Source organism: Condylura cristata, unplaced genomic scaffold, assembly GCF_000260355.1.
Source record: "Condylura cristata isolate star-nosed mole 26May11 unplaced genomic scaffold, ConCri1.0 scaffold00006, whole genome shotgun sequence".
Taxonomy (NCBI): Eukaryota; Metazoa; Chordata; class Mammalia; order Eulipotyphla; family Talpidae; genus Condylura; species Condylura cristata.
This window is the reverse complement of record NW_004567107.1, coordinates 8,682,202-8,698,328: the sequence shown is the minus strand read 5'-3', so window position 1 is coordinate 8,698,328 and position 16,127 is coordinate 8,682,202. Positions and strand designations below refer to the sequence as shown.

The 16,127-nt window shown below is 56.2% G+C and overlaps 1 protein-coding gene across 2 annotated transcripts in view; it reads right to left on the bottom strand.

Moving 5' to 3' along the window:
• Positions 1–81: 81 nt before the first annotated feature.
• Positions 82–16,127, bottom strand: part of LHX6 (LIM homeobox 6) — a 21,742-nt gene continuing 5,696 nt past the window's right edge. Inside the window, exons 4-9 of one of the 2 annotated variants that reach the window (XM_004677376.2) lie at positions 11,684–11,904; positions 9,180–9,280; positions 8,862–8,957; positions 8,460–8,634; positions 4,788–4,891; positions 82–1,122 (exon numbers count right to left, since the gene is read on the bottom strand). In XM_004677376.2, coding sequence (XP_004677433.1) covers positions 1,102–1,122; positions 4,788–4,891; positions 8,460–8,634; positions 8,862–8,957; positions 9,180–9,280; positions 11,684–11,904 — 718 coding nt within the window. In that variant the 3' untranslated portion in view covers positions 82–1,101. The remainder of the gene's footprint in view (positions 1,123–4,787; positions 4,892–8,459; positions 8,635–8,861; positions 8,958–9,179; positions 9,281–11,683; positions 11,905–16,127) is intronic. The other variant, XM_004677375.2, reaches the window with a different exon arrangement.

Sequence of the window (16,127 nt, the reverse complement as noted above, 5' to 3'; positions counted from 1 at the left end):
AGGGGTGGGCGGGCTCGGGGCAGGGCTGGTGGGAATCCCAGAGGGGACCGCTGGAATCCTGTATGCTCGCTAGGCGGCAGACACCCTCTCTCCACTCAGAGCAGGGTCCAGAGTGAACATTCTCGCTGCCATTTCCCAGGGCTTCATTCCCCAGCTCTCCAGGAGTGGTCCCCCCAAAGACCTGCCTAAGCACCACTATCAGGAGTCAACAAGTTGCCAAAAAGGGTCCCCGATCCTAACCACAATGCCATCAGCCTGTCCAAACACCGTCTCTGCCACGTCTCCACACAGGTGGGACGAGGATGCAGGTGGGACGAGGGTCTCACCTCCCTGTCCTGGTTTTCTTTCCTCTCCCTAAAATGACTAGTGCCTTTCCCAGTCCCATGACCTGTCCTTCTTGATCTCCAAACCAATGGTGGGGGGGTGTCTCTGTCCCCCCCCCCATTCCTGGTCCCACCTATCCCCCCACCTTCTGGTCTGGGCAGGCCTCCATTTCTGCCCTATTGGGCCTCTCAGGGTTGGTCAGTGTCTCTTCTCTCTCTGAATTAACTTGACATAACCAGACAGATGGAAATGATAAAATTAGAACATAGCTTTCCTTTGGGGACATCCCACAAACACTGTAGAGTTTTCCAGACAAAAGCAACGGAGTGGATAACACTGGGGGTTGCCGGCTATTCAGAATTCAGAGATGGTTCCAAGGAAGTAGTGAATAAAGGCCAATGCGGGCAGAAAGAAAACCTGCAAATGAGAAGGCTGTTGGCATCACGCACTTCGCTGGGCCTTTTGCTATTGAGTCAGCTGAAGTTGAAGACGACTCCCGTCTACGTGGGAAATTCAGGCTGCTGTTTTCACTCTGATTCCCAGCTTCAGGGAGCCTGCCTGCCGAGCGGGGACTCTCTGTGGTGCTCCTGGCGGGTTCTGAGGCTCAGCAGGAGAGGGGGAGGCCAGGCCCGGAGGCCCAGCTGGCTTCGGGCAGGACGGCGGACGAGGGGCGAAAGTGGAGCCGGTGGATCCCTGGCAGCGGCTCGGACACTGGATTTCAGCAGCTGGGGGGCAGCTGGGGGGCGCCCACGGGCGGGTGTGGAAGAGCCGGCAGCGTTAGTACTGAAAAAGGATGACCTGCAACAGGAGGTGGGGAGGTGGCTGAGCGGGGGCCCCGCCCCACCAGGCTGCGCCTCAACGCCCTCAAAGCCATGGAGAGAACAAGGGCGGCTCCGGGTCCAGACCCGAGTTCAAATCCCACCTCTGCCACTTAAAAGCCACAGGTAACTTCACCCCCAGAGCCTGTTTCCTCAGCTGAAAAACTGTGGAGACGAAACCTCTCCTTAAAGACAGGGATACTGAGTGAGATGCTGGCCCTGGGCCCAGCGCCTCCTGTCAAGCCTGCACTGCGCAGGTTCTGAGGCTCAGCGGGTGTCATTATTGGCAACACGGCGCTGTCCAAGGTCACCATGGCAGCAGTGCTGGAGGGGACCAGGTGCCAGGCCATGGCCCAGAACGTTGGTGGCCCCCGTCTGCACACGGCCAGGGGAGGTGGGGCGGTGCCGGGGCTGACGCACCACGAGCCATCGGACTGTGTCCCTTCCCAGCTCCTTCTTCCGCCCAGTATGCCAGGCTGAGCTCCCACGGCAGCCGGCACGCCAGTTCCCTGAAGCTCAGGTCAAGGGTCACCTGCTCTCTGGTCAATGAGATGTGACTTTCCCTAAGCAAGTGTCAGAAGGACATATCAAAGGGTCCAGGGACATCAAGTGGGTAGAGTCCTATGGCTGTTCTGTCACCTGCCCAGACTGGCACCCCATACGGGAAGCCGTGGTGAAGATCTCTGTGATAGTAATGAGAATAATCAGCCCGCAGGGGGCAGCTTGCGCCAGACCCTGTGCTGTGCCTTTGGCAGAGGTTGTTGCATTTCTCTTGGCCACAGCCTTGGGTGGTGGGAGCCATCATTGTGACCCCTTTGCTGATGCAGGCGCAGAGAAGCTAACTGTGCTCCCAGGGCACAGCTGGGACTCAGTGTTGGCCTGACTCCCGAGCGCCCGCAGCGTGGCCTGGCCCAACTACAGGCATGTGCTCCCAGGCCCTGGGATGCCCAGCTTGGGGCGCTTAAGAGAAACACTCCCAAGAGGGGAGAGCTTTGGTCGCCCCATCTTATCAGGGACTGCCCGGCCCTGATTTCTGCAAGCCTTCTGAAAGTATGGGGCTAGGAGACAAGGACAGGGAGAGACGTGGTTCTGGAAAACCACAAGGGTGTGTGGCCAAACTATGATGGGGTGGAAGGCGAGGGCGCTGGCCCGAATGCTAAGAGATGTTCTCTTGGCCAGGCCAGGCCGGTCTTGATGAGGGGCTCAGGGTCCACCCTCGTCGAGGATCCTCCGGCTTGGAGGAGCTGGGAGAAAACCACACAGCCGCGCACTGCCCCAGACAGCACACGGGGCCCTGGGCACTTGGCAAGTGTGGCCAGAAAAGGTCCCCTGGAGCTGGCAGGGTGCCCTGGCAGTGGCAGAGGGAGGGAGGGCGGTTTGGAAGGAGGGAGAGAGGCTTCTGCAGAGCAGAATTAGGGACATGGCCCAACTAGAGAGCATTCTGGCGCAGCAGCGAAAGGCTGGGCCAGAACCTTCCACGCCAACACTGCCAGGCCCGACTGGCTCATCCATGACCTGAGCCAGACATAACCACAAGCTTAGCTGAGCAGCTGGGAGACAAGGGCTCATCTCCAGAGGTCCCTGGCTCCCTCCTGCCCTCCAGATAAAGCCCAAAGCCCTGCTGGTCAGTGGCCCAGCCCACGATTATTTGACCTCTGTTAGCTTCACTCTGAGCTCCTAACCCCAGCTTCCTCCAAGCCTCCAAGCATGTTCCTCCCACTCAGAATGCCCCTCTCACCTCCTGCTTCTCCCCTAGAGCTCATCACTTGCTTTTCTGGGTCCTCAAGGGGGCAGCCCTCCCCACGTGGTCCTGCCGCCCTGGGGGTGGCTGGTTACCTACATGCTCCTGGAGGGCAGGACTGTGCCAGCTGCCATGCAGTCCCGGGCCAGGGCAACCCTCGACTGGACCCCCCATGCCCACACGTGAGCCCTGTCACACCACTCTGTCTGAGCCTCAGCTTCTGCAGGTATGAGGCAGAATCACCCACTGGCCTCCTCCCGGGACGGCATGAAGGGGGAGTCCAGAGAGAGCACGGGGTACCCGGGAAAGTGCCGCATGAAATGAAGTGAGCACTGAACTGTGCAGATGTCCATGCAGCCTGGGCAAGCCATGTCACTCGGACCCTCAGCTTCGGTCTTTCCCACAAAGACGCCGCTCCTACGCCCTGGGGTTGGCAGGGGTCAGACAGGGTGCCTACAGCACCTGCTGTGAGCAGAGCAGCTGTTCAACCAGCAGCTGCTCCAACTTCGAGGCTGGATGCGTCCTGGGGGCCCGTCCACCCACCCGGGCTCTGCGGGGCTCTGCGTTGAGGGCTAGCATTTACTCACACCCCTATCTGTGCTGCTAGGGCTGGCTCCCCTGAGCCCAGCACACAGTAGGTGCGCAGTCAGGAGGCGGAGTAAGAGGGGCAGTCCTGAAAGAGTGGCCCCTGCCTCTGGCTGCCCACCCGAATCCCACAGACTAGACATTACGCGCCCAGAACCCAGGCCCCACCCCTGGCCTCCCGCCAGCTCCTGAGGGAGAGGCTCTGGGTCTTTACACGCCTCCCGCTGCACCCCGTGGTTCTGAGGCTTACCAAAACCCCGCTCTACAGGACTGGATGGCCCCTGGGGACACTTCCAGCTCCAAGGCACTGGCCTGTTCTCCGTGGTGTGCCCCCCTGCCGGGCCTTCTGAAGGAGATCTCCAGGTCCCCCCAGGGTCCCCAGGACAAAGTCGGGACTCCTCTACCTGGCAGCTGAGGCTCACCTCTCGCTGCTTTCGCCCCCAAGCCTGTGTGCCTGTCATGTTAAGTGGCGCAGGCTCCTCGAGAGCCATGTGGGCTCTCCTCAAGGGCAGGGGCCAAGCTGTCCTCATCTCTGCTCCTGGAAACTCCTCGGGGCTGCAGGACACGTGAGCCAGAAGGCAGGTGTGGGCTGGTAAGTGAATAAGTGAATGAATAAACGCACAGGTTCTCATTCAGACGCCCTGCCTGGTGCTGCCTCGACCTCAATTTCCCTGTTTCTAGATGAGAGGCTGTCTTAGATCACTGGCTTTCGAGGTTAATTGAGAGGTGGCTTGGCGCTGAGAGCGAGTGGGGGCCTACTCCCGGCAGCCTCCCACTGCAAGTGCATCCTCTTTCAACGGCACGTGGGTCAGAGAAAAGACTGAGGAGAGGGCCCCTGTGCCAGGAAACAAAGCTTCCCAGCCCGGATGGGGAGACGTAGGCACCTTCTGGTGCCTAATGCTTTAGACAGCGAGTGACCAGGACTCCCAAAGGAGACCAAGGTCATGCTGGCCTGCTAGCCTGGCCTCCGCCCCCCAGCTGCAGACCACTTCCACCAGACAGAAGTGAAAGTGAGGAATGAGAGTGAGCGACGCCCATGAAGCACACGATGGGCACGAAATAGCTCAATTCACAAATCTGAACAAGAGAAGACCACCCACCGCTGGGGGCTGCAAAGAGGCCACTGGCAATGGACCCTGCCATGGAAAGTGACCCTGCAACGGGGTGTGGGCTGTCTGAGAGGCTGCCCGGGGCACGCTAGGGCTCGCGTGTGCTGGGCAGAGAGGCCCTGCTCGAAGGGGCCCAGCACGGCTCTCGACGAGAAGCAGCACGACCCACGCCCGATGCAAGGCCACCCAGAGCCCACCTGCTGCGTTTACCTTCTCACCCCGATTGGAGAGCGGCCCGTCCATGTCGGCTTTGAGGTGGACGGGGGGCGCGGTGTAAGGCAGCCGGCAGTGCACCTGCCCGCACTGTACCTGACCTGTGGACAAGAAGATACCTTGGAGTCCTTGGCCAGTCTCACCAGGATCCCACCTGTCCCGGAAAACCCTGGGACCACCTCTGCCATGACCAGTGAGGTGCCCCAGGACAAAACCCGAACAGGGCTGGGTGTGCAGTCTTCACAGGGCTCTATCGGACGCTGTCCAGCTCACTGGAAAACAAACCCTCATGAGCGAATCGGGCTGACCGTCTCCTACAGGCAAGGCTTTAACCTCCTCGGCCTCGGCCCCCACGCCGCAGAGGACTCTGCCCTGGCCCTGAGATGCCTGTGACGCCCCCTGCCCGCACTAAGCACGCGGCAACCCCACACCAGCACCCGCCCACCGTCCCCGTCCTGCTTCATGTTTCCTTCTTGGCACTTTCCATCATCTCACTTACTATTTTCTTTTTAAGATTTATTTATTCGGGGCTCTCCCTGGTGGCGCAGCGGGTTAAAGCACAGCACTAAGAAGCTAAAGCCGCTTCCGCATGAGTTCGATTCCTGCCTGCCCCGGAGGAGACCACATGGCATGGCAGACCTCTCCTGGCCCGCCCGCTGCTCCCCTCAGCAGTGTACTTCGTCAATCTGCCTGTTCTGTTCCCCACTCTGTCTCTGGTGAATCCTCTCACCACCCCTGAGCCTCTGGCCTGTACCCCAATTCTGTATGCACAAATAAATACATCTTAAAAAAAAGATTTATTTATTCATGCATACAAAACTGGGGTACAGAACAGAGGGGCAGGGTGGTGAGAGGATTCACCAGAGACAGAGTGGGGAGCAGAACAGGCCGACTGATGAAGTGCACTGCTGAGGGGCGTTAGCGGGGGTAACAGGAGAGGTCTGCCGCGCCATGTGGTCACCTCCGGGGAGGGGATCGAACGCACACAGAAGCAGCTGCCGCGAGCTTGCAGTGCTGCGTCCTAGCCTGGACTCAGTAAGGGCGGGCCCTTACTGTCTATTTTCATAGTTTATAGACACTACCTGTCTTTGTCAACTAGAAGGCAAGATCCCGTGAGAGAGGAGATTTTTGTCTGTTTTCTAGATTCAAGATCTTCAGGGCTTTCCAGGGGCTAGAGTGAGGCCTGGCCTCCAACAGAAGTCTGTGGCTTGTTTAACACCTCTCTGTCTCCTATGCCAATCCCTCCAGCTGCTGGAGAAGGTCCCTTTTGCGTCTGAGCCAAATCTCTCATGCGGCAGTCTCTTTACCACCTTTGTGAAAAGTCCATGACGCCTCTTTCCTACACTTCATCTCGCTGGTGACAGAGAGATTATAATTGATATGTAATTTGGGATAAGTGTCTTTCTGAGTTACAGCTTCTTCATCTGTAGGATAATAGTTGTATGAGTTTTTTTTTTTAATTAGATGATAGTTTTTTTTCTAACCCATTTTACAGTTCTATTTGTTATATTTATTGCTATAAATTTATTTACAGCACCATATACATATCAAGAATATAAGGTTGCCCTTGCTGTTAACAGTATGTTTTTTCACCACACGCACCACCAAGCCCCAGTAATCTACCATCAGATTCGATAGGGGGGGTTCGTGACCTGGGGTGTCCCCGGGGTTCAAGAACAGCCCAAGATCACACAGAAAACTATGTGTGTCTGTGCATTTTCCTGGGGTCTGGTTCCAAGAGTTTCTTATCAAAATCTAAGTTCTAAGGTTTCGGACAACTCAGGATCTGGCGACAACCTTAAACTACAAAGTGCAAAAATAAAATTCTGGTTCTAAAATTTTCATCAACTTCCCAGCTTAAACCCTTCAGAAAATTCAAGACCCTGTGCCTTTACAGCAAATCCTAACTCTCAGGCGACCTCAGCCTCATAGCAGGATATGACAGATCCAATTACTCTCTTGCTTCAAGCTGGTCCACCTCAAGGGGAAGAGCAAAGTTGTTTGTCTCGTGTCAAAGACAGACCTGGCATGGCCAACCTGGCATGTGGGCAGAGTCCAGGCATGGCCCTGGAGACCATGCCCCCGTCCCATGGGACTCAGCCACATCCCAGCACCAGCTTCATACAAGGGCTGCTTTCCAGACCCTGCTACCTAGAGAGGGCTGGTCCCTGCAGCCTCTGCCAGATAAACTGGATGTTTAATGGCTTTTCGCAGCCTGAACACAAGCCACTGTTCAGTGAGGGAAGGGAGAAAAAGTTCCTCCTACTGAGCAGATGGTTCAGAGACAGAAAAGGACAGAGACGCGGCTTCCAGCTGGCCGCCGAGGCAGGCCTCTACTCTCCTCACTCAGGCAAGCAGCACCAGCCCCACCACACGAGAGCAGCTACGACCAGCCCAGAACCGACCAGGCGCTGGAGACTCGAAGCCAATGACCTCACCTGACGCTGTCAACTCGAAGCCAGTGACACTCTCAACACCGCCCCGAAGACAGGTACTGGGGTAGCTCTTCCTTTTCAGGGAAGACGAAGCTTGCCTAGTGTCACTGCTAGTAAGTGGCGGAAATGGGATGTGAAGCCCAGCAGTCTTGATAGTAAGGAATGAACCCTGCTCGCGCTCACCTCCCGGGCACCACGGGGTGGTGGCCTCGGGTGTTTACAGACACGATTGGCACACTGACACCCAGCAGGAGCTCGGTAAACCACTGTGCTCTTTCTGGCCTCCCTTCTTTCCCTTTTACTTGGAGCTGGAGAAGGAGTTGAGTTTGTGAGTCTGAGTGGCCAACTCTACTTTTCTAGTCATGCCCTGTCCCGAGGAAACAATCAACGGGGAAATGAACTCAAAGGGTTAAAAAGCTGTGATCGGTACCTACTCCATAGTCACCGAATGCTCACCCCCCAGAAATCCACACATCCGCTTCCTATCTCGTCCAGGTTCCTGCTCCAGGTCACACTAGCAAGACCCACAGGCCACGTCCCCCACGGTGCTGGGGGCCCTCTGACATGCCAGCCTCTCTCCTTGATCAGTTTGTTGTCTGGCCACCCATCTACCCGACAGTGGCCCGTAGAGCACACGCTTGGTCTATTATCTTCTCTGTGGCACCTGAGTGTTTAGGACACAGGTCACAGAACATAGTTACTGAATCCAGGTGTGGAATCTCCAACCCTCGGAGCTGGCACTATGAACATCCCAGGTTACAAGTCAGGAAACTGAGGTTCAAGTAGATTAGGCGATCTGCCCAAGGCCTCACAGGCCTGGCTATATGGCCACCCTCACCTCTGCAACCAACCGCACCCTCACCTGCCTACATTTGCTGCCAAAGCTCCTGCCCTTCTCATTTCGCTACTCCTACAGCTCACTGATTGCTACCCATTACTGGGTCTCACCATGTAGTCTCCCCTACCACGGCACAGGCTCTAGCAGAACAAGACTGTACCCATCTGGCTTTCTTCCTAGTATTCTGGCCCGGGCAGAGGTGGGTGCTTGTTAAGTATGTTTGGAAAGGCCGAGCAGCTTGCCCGTACTAAGAGCAGAGCCCTAGGAACTTGGGTTCCAGATAGTGGAATCCATGCCCTCACCCGCCAGGTCTGCCAGACCTCATCTCCGCCCCCACGGTCCCCCTCTCCTGCAGGCTGGGAGCCCTGGACGTGGTCGCTGGTCGAGGTCACTTACTCTCAATGTAGCCGTGCAGGGTGACCATGCGCGCCCGCTCGGGGCTGCTGAACGGGGAGTAGTGGATGTCGTCGGAGAGGGCGGAGGGGAGGCGGGACGGCGGCGCCCCGGAAGGCGGCACGGGGTGCTGCGGTGTGTGCTTTTTATGACGCGCCCGGCAGTTTTGAAACCACACCTGGAACGACAGCCTCAGCAGCCTCAGCCTCGCGGGAAAGGGTGGGAAGCGCCGCGGTGCTCCGACTCCAGGAGGAACTGCCTCGTCGCCTGCCCAGCAAGGGCGGCCACGTGGGCCCGGGAGCCACAGCGCCCGAGCCCGCTACGCGCTCCAGGGCGCTCCGCCAGGCCCGAGGCCCCGCCCCAGACCCGGTCGCCCCGCCCCCCGCCGGCCAGACCCGGCCTCACCTGGATGACTCTCCGGCTGAGGCCCGTCATGTCCGCAAGCTTCTGCAGGGTCTGCGCGTCGGGGTTGTTGTCCTGCGCGAACTGCGCCTGCATAACCTGCCCGGCGGCGGGGATGGGGGCGGTAAGGCACCCGCGCGCGGAGGTCCCCGAGATCCGGGTCCAATCAGACGCTCCGGCTCGGAGGCCACGCCCCAGTCGACTACAGCCCCGCCCCTCCTCCCTCGGGATCTGGCGGAGGGGCGGGGCCAAGAGGCCCGCTCAGCCCCGCCCACCCTGAAGCCCGGCCCCCGCCCAGACAGGCGTCCCGGGCCCAGGTACCTGCAGCTGTTCTGCCGTGAAGGAAGTCCGCGCGCGCTTGGCTGGCTTGGGCTGACTGTCCTGTTCCGAGGGCACTGCCCCCTCCAGCGTGAGGCCGTTCCCTGGGGGCGACAGAAGCGGCTGACCACGCGTCCCCATCTCTTCTAGTGGCTGCCTGGAAAGGACGGGGGTGGGGGGAGCTGGTCCCTGGAAGGGTCAGGAGCGGAGTTGACTGGAAGCGGGGATCCCACGGTCCTAGTCCCTGAACTTGGTCTTTGGGGACGGGGCTTTAATTTCTGACAATCTGCTCAGTAGAAGACTTCTTTCTCCCTTTACTCACATCAGAGGACATTATCCTCGCTATATGACAAAAGTGAAGTTCAGAGAAAAGAATGCCAGAACATTTTGACCTTAGGCTGACTAACCCCTGCGCCCCTAATCGGGCTCCCTTCTATTGAGAGCTAAATTTGGGGAAATAAAGACGGGTGGTGCTGCTGAGAAGCAAGCAGGTTCCAGAACTGGGATCCCAACGTTGTAAAGGGGTGGAATAAACAAGTCTGGAAAGATCTGCGTTAAGATTGTCAAGGATTATCTGGGAGAAATAGGATGCTGGAGACTGTGTCTTTCATATTTCTCTGACTTTTGAGATTTTTTTTTAAACAACAATCCTAAGTCCCCTTATTTCTCTCAGGTTTAATTTTGTTAACTGTTAGATATCCACTTTCCATTTCTATTTCTATTTCTTTTAACCAACATACAATTAAATTTCAATTTTATTTTAAGATCTCATTTTTCTTAAAAATCAGAAAATTAAGATAAGCACAATGAAGAAAATAAAAATCACCAGGACTGCTCCACTGCTCACAATTTATTGTATTTTTTAATTATAAAAAGTCAAACAATCCTATATATATATATCCATACATATGTATATATACTATATACATATATATTGTATGTATGTGTGTGTGTATAAATATATATATATATATGTATATATATATATATATACAGTAAAATACAGAGGTGGTAGCCTTTGGAGTGACCTTTCTTTTCTTTCTTTTTCTTAATCACTGTGTTTCATTTTCCAGTGATAAATGTGTGTTTAAGTTTCAAAAGTAAAACCGTGACCAAAACTGCAGGCTGATGGTAACGGAGATGAGAGGCACTGAGCCTTCAAGTTCTGCATGGTAGGAACCTAGGGGTGGGTCTCACAGTAAGAGCGGTTGGGTGGTCCTGGTTGATTCAGTTGTGGAGGAGCCTGGGTTCACTGACCCCCAAGGTGGGAGGAGCCGGCCTCCTGGGTTTCCATCCTAAGTGCCACTGCTCATTTGCCCCCACTACAGACATCTCCATAGCACCCCTGTTTCACTTGCTCCCTACCTAAGCCCACCCCTGGAGCCCCAAGGGACTTCATGGGGTGAGGGGCCCTAGAAGAACAGAAAAAGGAAGGACAGGGGTGTGTGTTTTTGAACTGGGGTTCTTCCATGGGAAAATGAAACTCAGAGAGACATCCACTCCCCCACCTCAAGGAGCTCTGATTTAAATACTCTGGAGTTTGGAAATAGGGTGGTAGGGCATGGTGGTTAAGAGCCTGGGCTCTGGAGTCAGCAGACCAGACCAACTAGTCTAACCTCTGGCAAGTCACATACTGAAGATGACCTCTGCCTGTCTCCTCATCTCTAAAATGGGGAGACACCATCTGCCTCCAGGGTTGTTGTAAGATTACATCAAATAATCCATGTTACAGAGAAGTAGCAGTCTCCACAGTCCTGGACAAGAAAATTCTGGAAAGGGGCCTCGGGCTTCAGTTCAGCCTCCAAGTTCAGCCTCCAGGTTCAGCCTCCAGGTTCAGTCTCCATTCTCCCCTTCTAGCCCCGACACAACCTGTGCCCTCACAGTCCCTAGAAGACCTGGACCCTGGGCCCATACATGGTGGGATCACAAGAACCAGAGGAGCTTTAGGGATGTTCCTAACCCAACATCCATCTTGCACAGATGGGGGATCTGAGGCCATAGAGGAAAGGGAACTTCATGTGTCCACATGACTCACTAAAAACAAACAGCTGAAATCTCCAGACCCAAAGGCCAGGATGACAACCCACCCCTTTATCTCTGGCTTGGAGCTACTGAGGTGGGTGTTGGAAGAATAGGGTCACATCATCCCCCTAAAACTGGCCCAAGCCTGATTCCCAGCAGCAGGAGCTGATGAGCCTCCAGACCAACAGGAGGGGTGGGCTGCACGGATGTAAGACTCAAGCCCAGGGATTAGACCTGGCTTCATAACACCAGGGCTCCGATGCCTTTGAGAGGTCTGTCTTATCATTAACCCCATTCTACAGAAGAGGAAACTGTTTCGGGGACCAGCAGTGACTCCCCAAGCAAAAGGCAGAGCCAGAAGGGTAAGCTCCATTGGGGGGGGGGCGGCTCCATCCCCACGCTGCCTCCAGGTGATATATATAGCAGAGCTTGGGAGAGGGCTGGGGGCAGGGGGCTGGCTGGGTGCAGGGCGGGCGGGTTGGTACCGTTCTCTGCAGCCCTCTTGAGGTTCTCGATCATGGTGTCGTAATGGATGCGACACAGCACCTTCTCCTCAACCAGGCCAAACTCCTCGCCCGTGGACAGCTGACGCTTGCATGAGAAGCAGGCGAAGCAGGCCAGATGGTAGGCATTGCCGCGCGCCCGACGAACCCAGTCGCTGGCGTAGATCTGTCGGCCACATCGCGCGCACTTGGTCCCAAATCGGCTGGGGAACGTGGGGCAGGAAAGAGGGTGGCAAGATTTAGATTGGCTCCTTTCTCTCCCGTGCAACCCAGTGGGCTGCCAGAGCCCAAAGTCTTCTTGCCCGAACTTCCCTTTGCTGGTATTCACCTTCTCTCTCCCCCAGTCAAGTGCCCACCTAGGAGGGGAGATGGCAGGTGGTTTTTATTTTCTTCTTGATGCTTTTCTGAGATTTCTGGTTTTTCTACAACAGTCACTTATTTTTAAATGCACCATTGGTCTGCTTGTTAAAATGTGTTAGGGAAAAATAATCATAACAGACGAATGGTTTAGCACTGATCACATGTCCAGCAAGATTCTAACACATTTTATGTTGATTGCCCCAAATACTCTTCATTTTGCAGGTAAGGAAAACGGAGACCAGAGAGGTAAGGTAACTTGCACAATGTCACACAGCTTGCAAGGATGAAAACCCCAGCTAGTCTGGCTGCAGAGACAGTAAACTGTACTCAGCTGCAAAGAAGCTCGGAATCTCTCGGAAGCACAGATATATACTTATTAGTTTTGTGACCCTGGGCAAATTGTTTAACTCTCCGAGTCTTCCTTTTCCTTGCCTTCAGCAGACTGAAATAACAACACTAACTCCAGGATTCTTTTAGTGCTTTGCAGTCTTTTTAGCACAAAGCTAGTCCCAGACTCAAGCCACACATGTTCTAGCAGTAAATGTTTAGAAAAGGACCCCAGACCACCTGCTCTCTTCCCCTTCAGCCTGCCTGGCTTCTGTCTCTCTTCCCCCTCTCTCCCCTTTTGTGGTGAGGCTGTTTGGGTGTTGGCTTCCTCCGCACCCTGGAGGTCCACCCCCTGAACAAGAAGTCAGCCCAAGCCTGACCCCAGAGCACCCAAAGTGTGTTATTAAAGTGAGTGAACCCAGTGACCCCATCCTGGTCCTCTGAGCCTCAGTTTCCTCTGGTGCACACTCTTTCTGGGATTGGTGCCACCCTTCAAGCAAAACCTGACTTAGAAACCCACATCATACACACTTCCCTCTCCTCATCCAACCCCACATCCAGCCAGTCAACAGATGAAAGTTTCCTAAGTTTCTCAGGGTCCCTCTCTTCCTCTCCAGGGTCACAGAGGCCCTCCCAAGGCCAGGCTCCCAGCACACACCCCTTACTGCCAGTCTCCATTGCCATGCTCTCCCTGTGCCTGCCACCAGCTTTGCCCCCAGCACATTAAATCCTGTCCTTGCTCCATTTAAAATCCTGCTCTGGCTCCCTTCTACCTTCACAATCCTGGTCCACAAGCCGTTCCGAGTTTACAAAATCCAAAAATACACCCTCTCCGACTCATCTCCTCACCTTCTTTTAGATCCTCCACCCCCTACCCACGCAAGAGTCCCAGGCAGCCCAAGGGGAAAAGGGGAAGGTCAGTCCCAGGCTGCCAAGCCCCCCCCCCCAGCACTCTCCCACGAACTGCGAACTGCATTTGTCCAGGACTGCAAACGGTCCGCTCACTGGCCCTCCGGGTCCCCCAGCACCCAGCACCACTCTCTCCGCATTGATCAGACTGGTTTGTAAAAGGCAGATTCCTTGGTGTTCCCAGCCACGTCTCAAATTCCTGGGAGAGGACCTAGAAGATTTGCCTGAGTCCCCAGGGCCAGCGCAGGCACCCCCACCCCCAGGCCCCAGGAGTTTGCAGAATAGTCTGTGAGAGCTGCAGGAACCTTCCCGCCTCTGAACCGGCACAGTCACGCCTGCCCTGGGAAATGCAACTGCTGGTGGAGCAGCATCGGCTCCCAGACTTAACCCGAAAGCCGCTCTTAGACTAGGAGCAGAAGGTATGCTGTCAGGGTGTGTGCCTTGGCCAGGCCAACCCCTCCCCTAAACAGAAGCATTTCTGACCTGGGAAACTCCGCTTCCTCAGGGGAGAATCTTGGGTAGCCGGGGATCTGTGTTCCCAGCCCTCAGTAAAGGGGATAGGAAGCCACTCTGGACACCGCCCTTGCCCCCCAGCCCCAGTCCTGGTGCAAGCTGGTGCTGCCTCCCCTCAAAAAGTAGTGTCCAGACTGGGAGGGACCCCTTTCTGGTCTCCAGGAGGATGAAGCAGCCACCTTGTGCAGTGACATGCAAACCGTTCATTTCGCCCCTCAGGCGGGGCTTTGGGTACCCACTTTGCACAAGTAGAACAAGAGGTTCAGAGTAGGCAAGTCACTTGCACAGGACCACAGAGAAGGTGGGTCCGGACCGAGGTCCTCGGAGGCACAAAATGACCTAGAACCTGCAGACACAGCAGGGCATAAAGCCCAGGAAAGGTACTTGGGCTGCCGCAGTCTCATTCAAGGTCTGGGTCATGGCTTCTGAAAAATCCCCAGCACAGCTCTGAGATCCAGACCCTTCCAGAGGTGGGGAGTGGTTATCAAGGAGTTGAGCACCAGGGAAGGGAAGGTTCTGGCCTTCCGCAACCAGGGGACAGAGGCTGCGGGTCTGATCTGTGATCTCTGCAGAGTGAAAGGTCGGAGGGTACAGCGCGGTCGCTGCTCCGCTCTGCAGGGTTCCTTTTGTGTTCTGCGAGAGAGGCGCCTGTCTCCCCGCGCACTCCCTGCCACACCCCAGGACCCCCCCACACCGGCTACAGTTCTGAATCTAGGCTAGGATGGACGCTCACAGAGCCCCATCCTCTCGCTCAGAGGCGGCCGTCACCGTCACCTCTCAAGAACTTTCACACCCTTTCGTCACCCCAAATGCCAGGATCTCCCGATGTCCGCCAGTTGGCCATGGTTCGACCCAGTCAACGAAATCCTCTGTGCAGATCCTTGAGGGGGGTCATTAGGCAGTTTCGATGGCATTTCCCGCTGCTCCATAAGCGATGGCATTTCCCCCCCCCCCTCGCTCAAGCCAGGGGTGAGTGGCACAAACCAGCGTCACACGGAGTCTTAGGGATCGAGGTTCGGACAAACCCACAGAATCCAGGCGGGCTGTGAAACCCCGGCGGCCGATTCCGGAAGCAACGAAATCGGCAGCAGAAACAACGAAACTTCAAGAAAGGGGAGTTGGAGAGCTGCGAAGGCAGTGCCGGAGGGATTAGGGGGCGTTGCGATCCCCACCCCAAGACTAGGTGCTTCTGGGGGGAAAGGTGCTTTTGGGGTGCAGAGGCATGAGACCGAGGCGCGCTCCTGCACACGTTGAACCGGGCGGGCTCGAGCGCTGAGCACTTCTCTGCGCCCCCTCCGCAGAGAAAGGAGCAGAAATATCTGTCTGCTACCCTGGCGGTGGCGAAGGAGCTGTGCGCCCTGGACCTCTTTTCCTGGCCTCCTTCCCCTGGACCCCAGCAGGCACGCAGTGATTTTATGTCGGAAGAACGCGGTTCAACGGAAGAGCCCACTGGAGTTTCGTTATAAGCCCTACCCCGTTATGAAGCTACCCCTTTTCTGTCTGAGGAAACAGAAGCTCAAGTTGGGAAGGCCGATAGTGTGAAACTAGTGAGCCGGGATGCCGAGCTCAAACCGGAGTTCACTTATTTTGAGCCCAGGGCACCCGCAAGGGGCAGAGAGGGAGCCCTTCCTACCCACTGTTCTTCCTTCCTAGGCAAGCCCTCAGGAGAAGTCAGAAAACCGAACCAGCAATTAAGAGGTTAAACGCCCTGCCTCGGAGGTCCCAGCCCGAGGCCCCTCCCCCCAAACTCCGCTCTCCGCTCCCCCAACATCTGTCCCCCAACAGCTGGCGCTTGCCGGGGTTTTCTGCCACGGTGGGGGGCCTGCTTCCTAGCTCGGAGCCTCCCCTGGGACTCTCACTCTGGCGGCGGGGTGGGGTTCTCCCCACTTAGGTCACAGCTTGGGCTCAAGGGTAGTCTAGAGCAGGCTGAAGGTTTGCCTTAACCAGCTGGGCACCACACTCACCGGCAGCCCCTTGGCGAAGCCCTGGGCACTCTCTGAACCCCAAGCCCCATCAAGGGGAGAAGTAGTTAACTCTTTACTCCCCACTCCCCGGTGCAAAGGCCAGTGGCCAAGGTGACCAGTGAGAGGGTCACCCCTGCCCTAGTGCTTCCAGGACCCACACCGTGCTGCTCCCTAGGTGAAAGCAAACAACCTGGGCAGGGAGTCTGAGGCCAGCCCCCCACCTCTGGGCCCCGTCTGCACCCAGGGGCTCGGACAATCTTGCAGTCAAGGAGCCCATGGCAAGCTTCTGCACAGGGGTGGTAACATCAAGCAGCCACGGGTCTTAGTCAGACTCTGCCACCTATTAGTTGTGT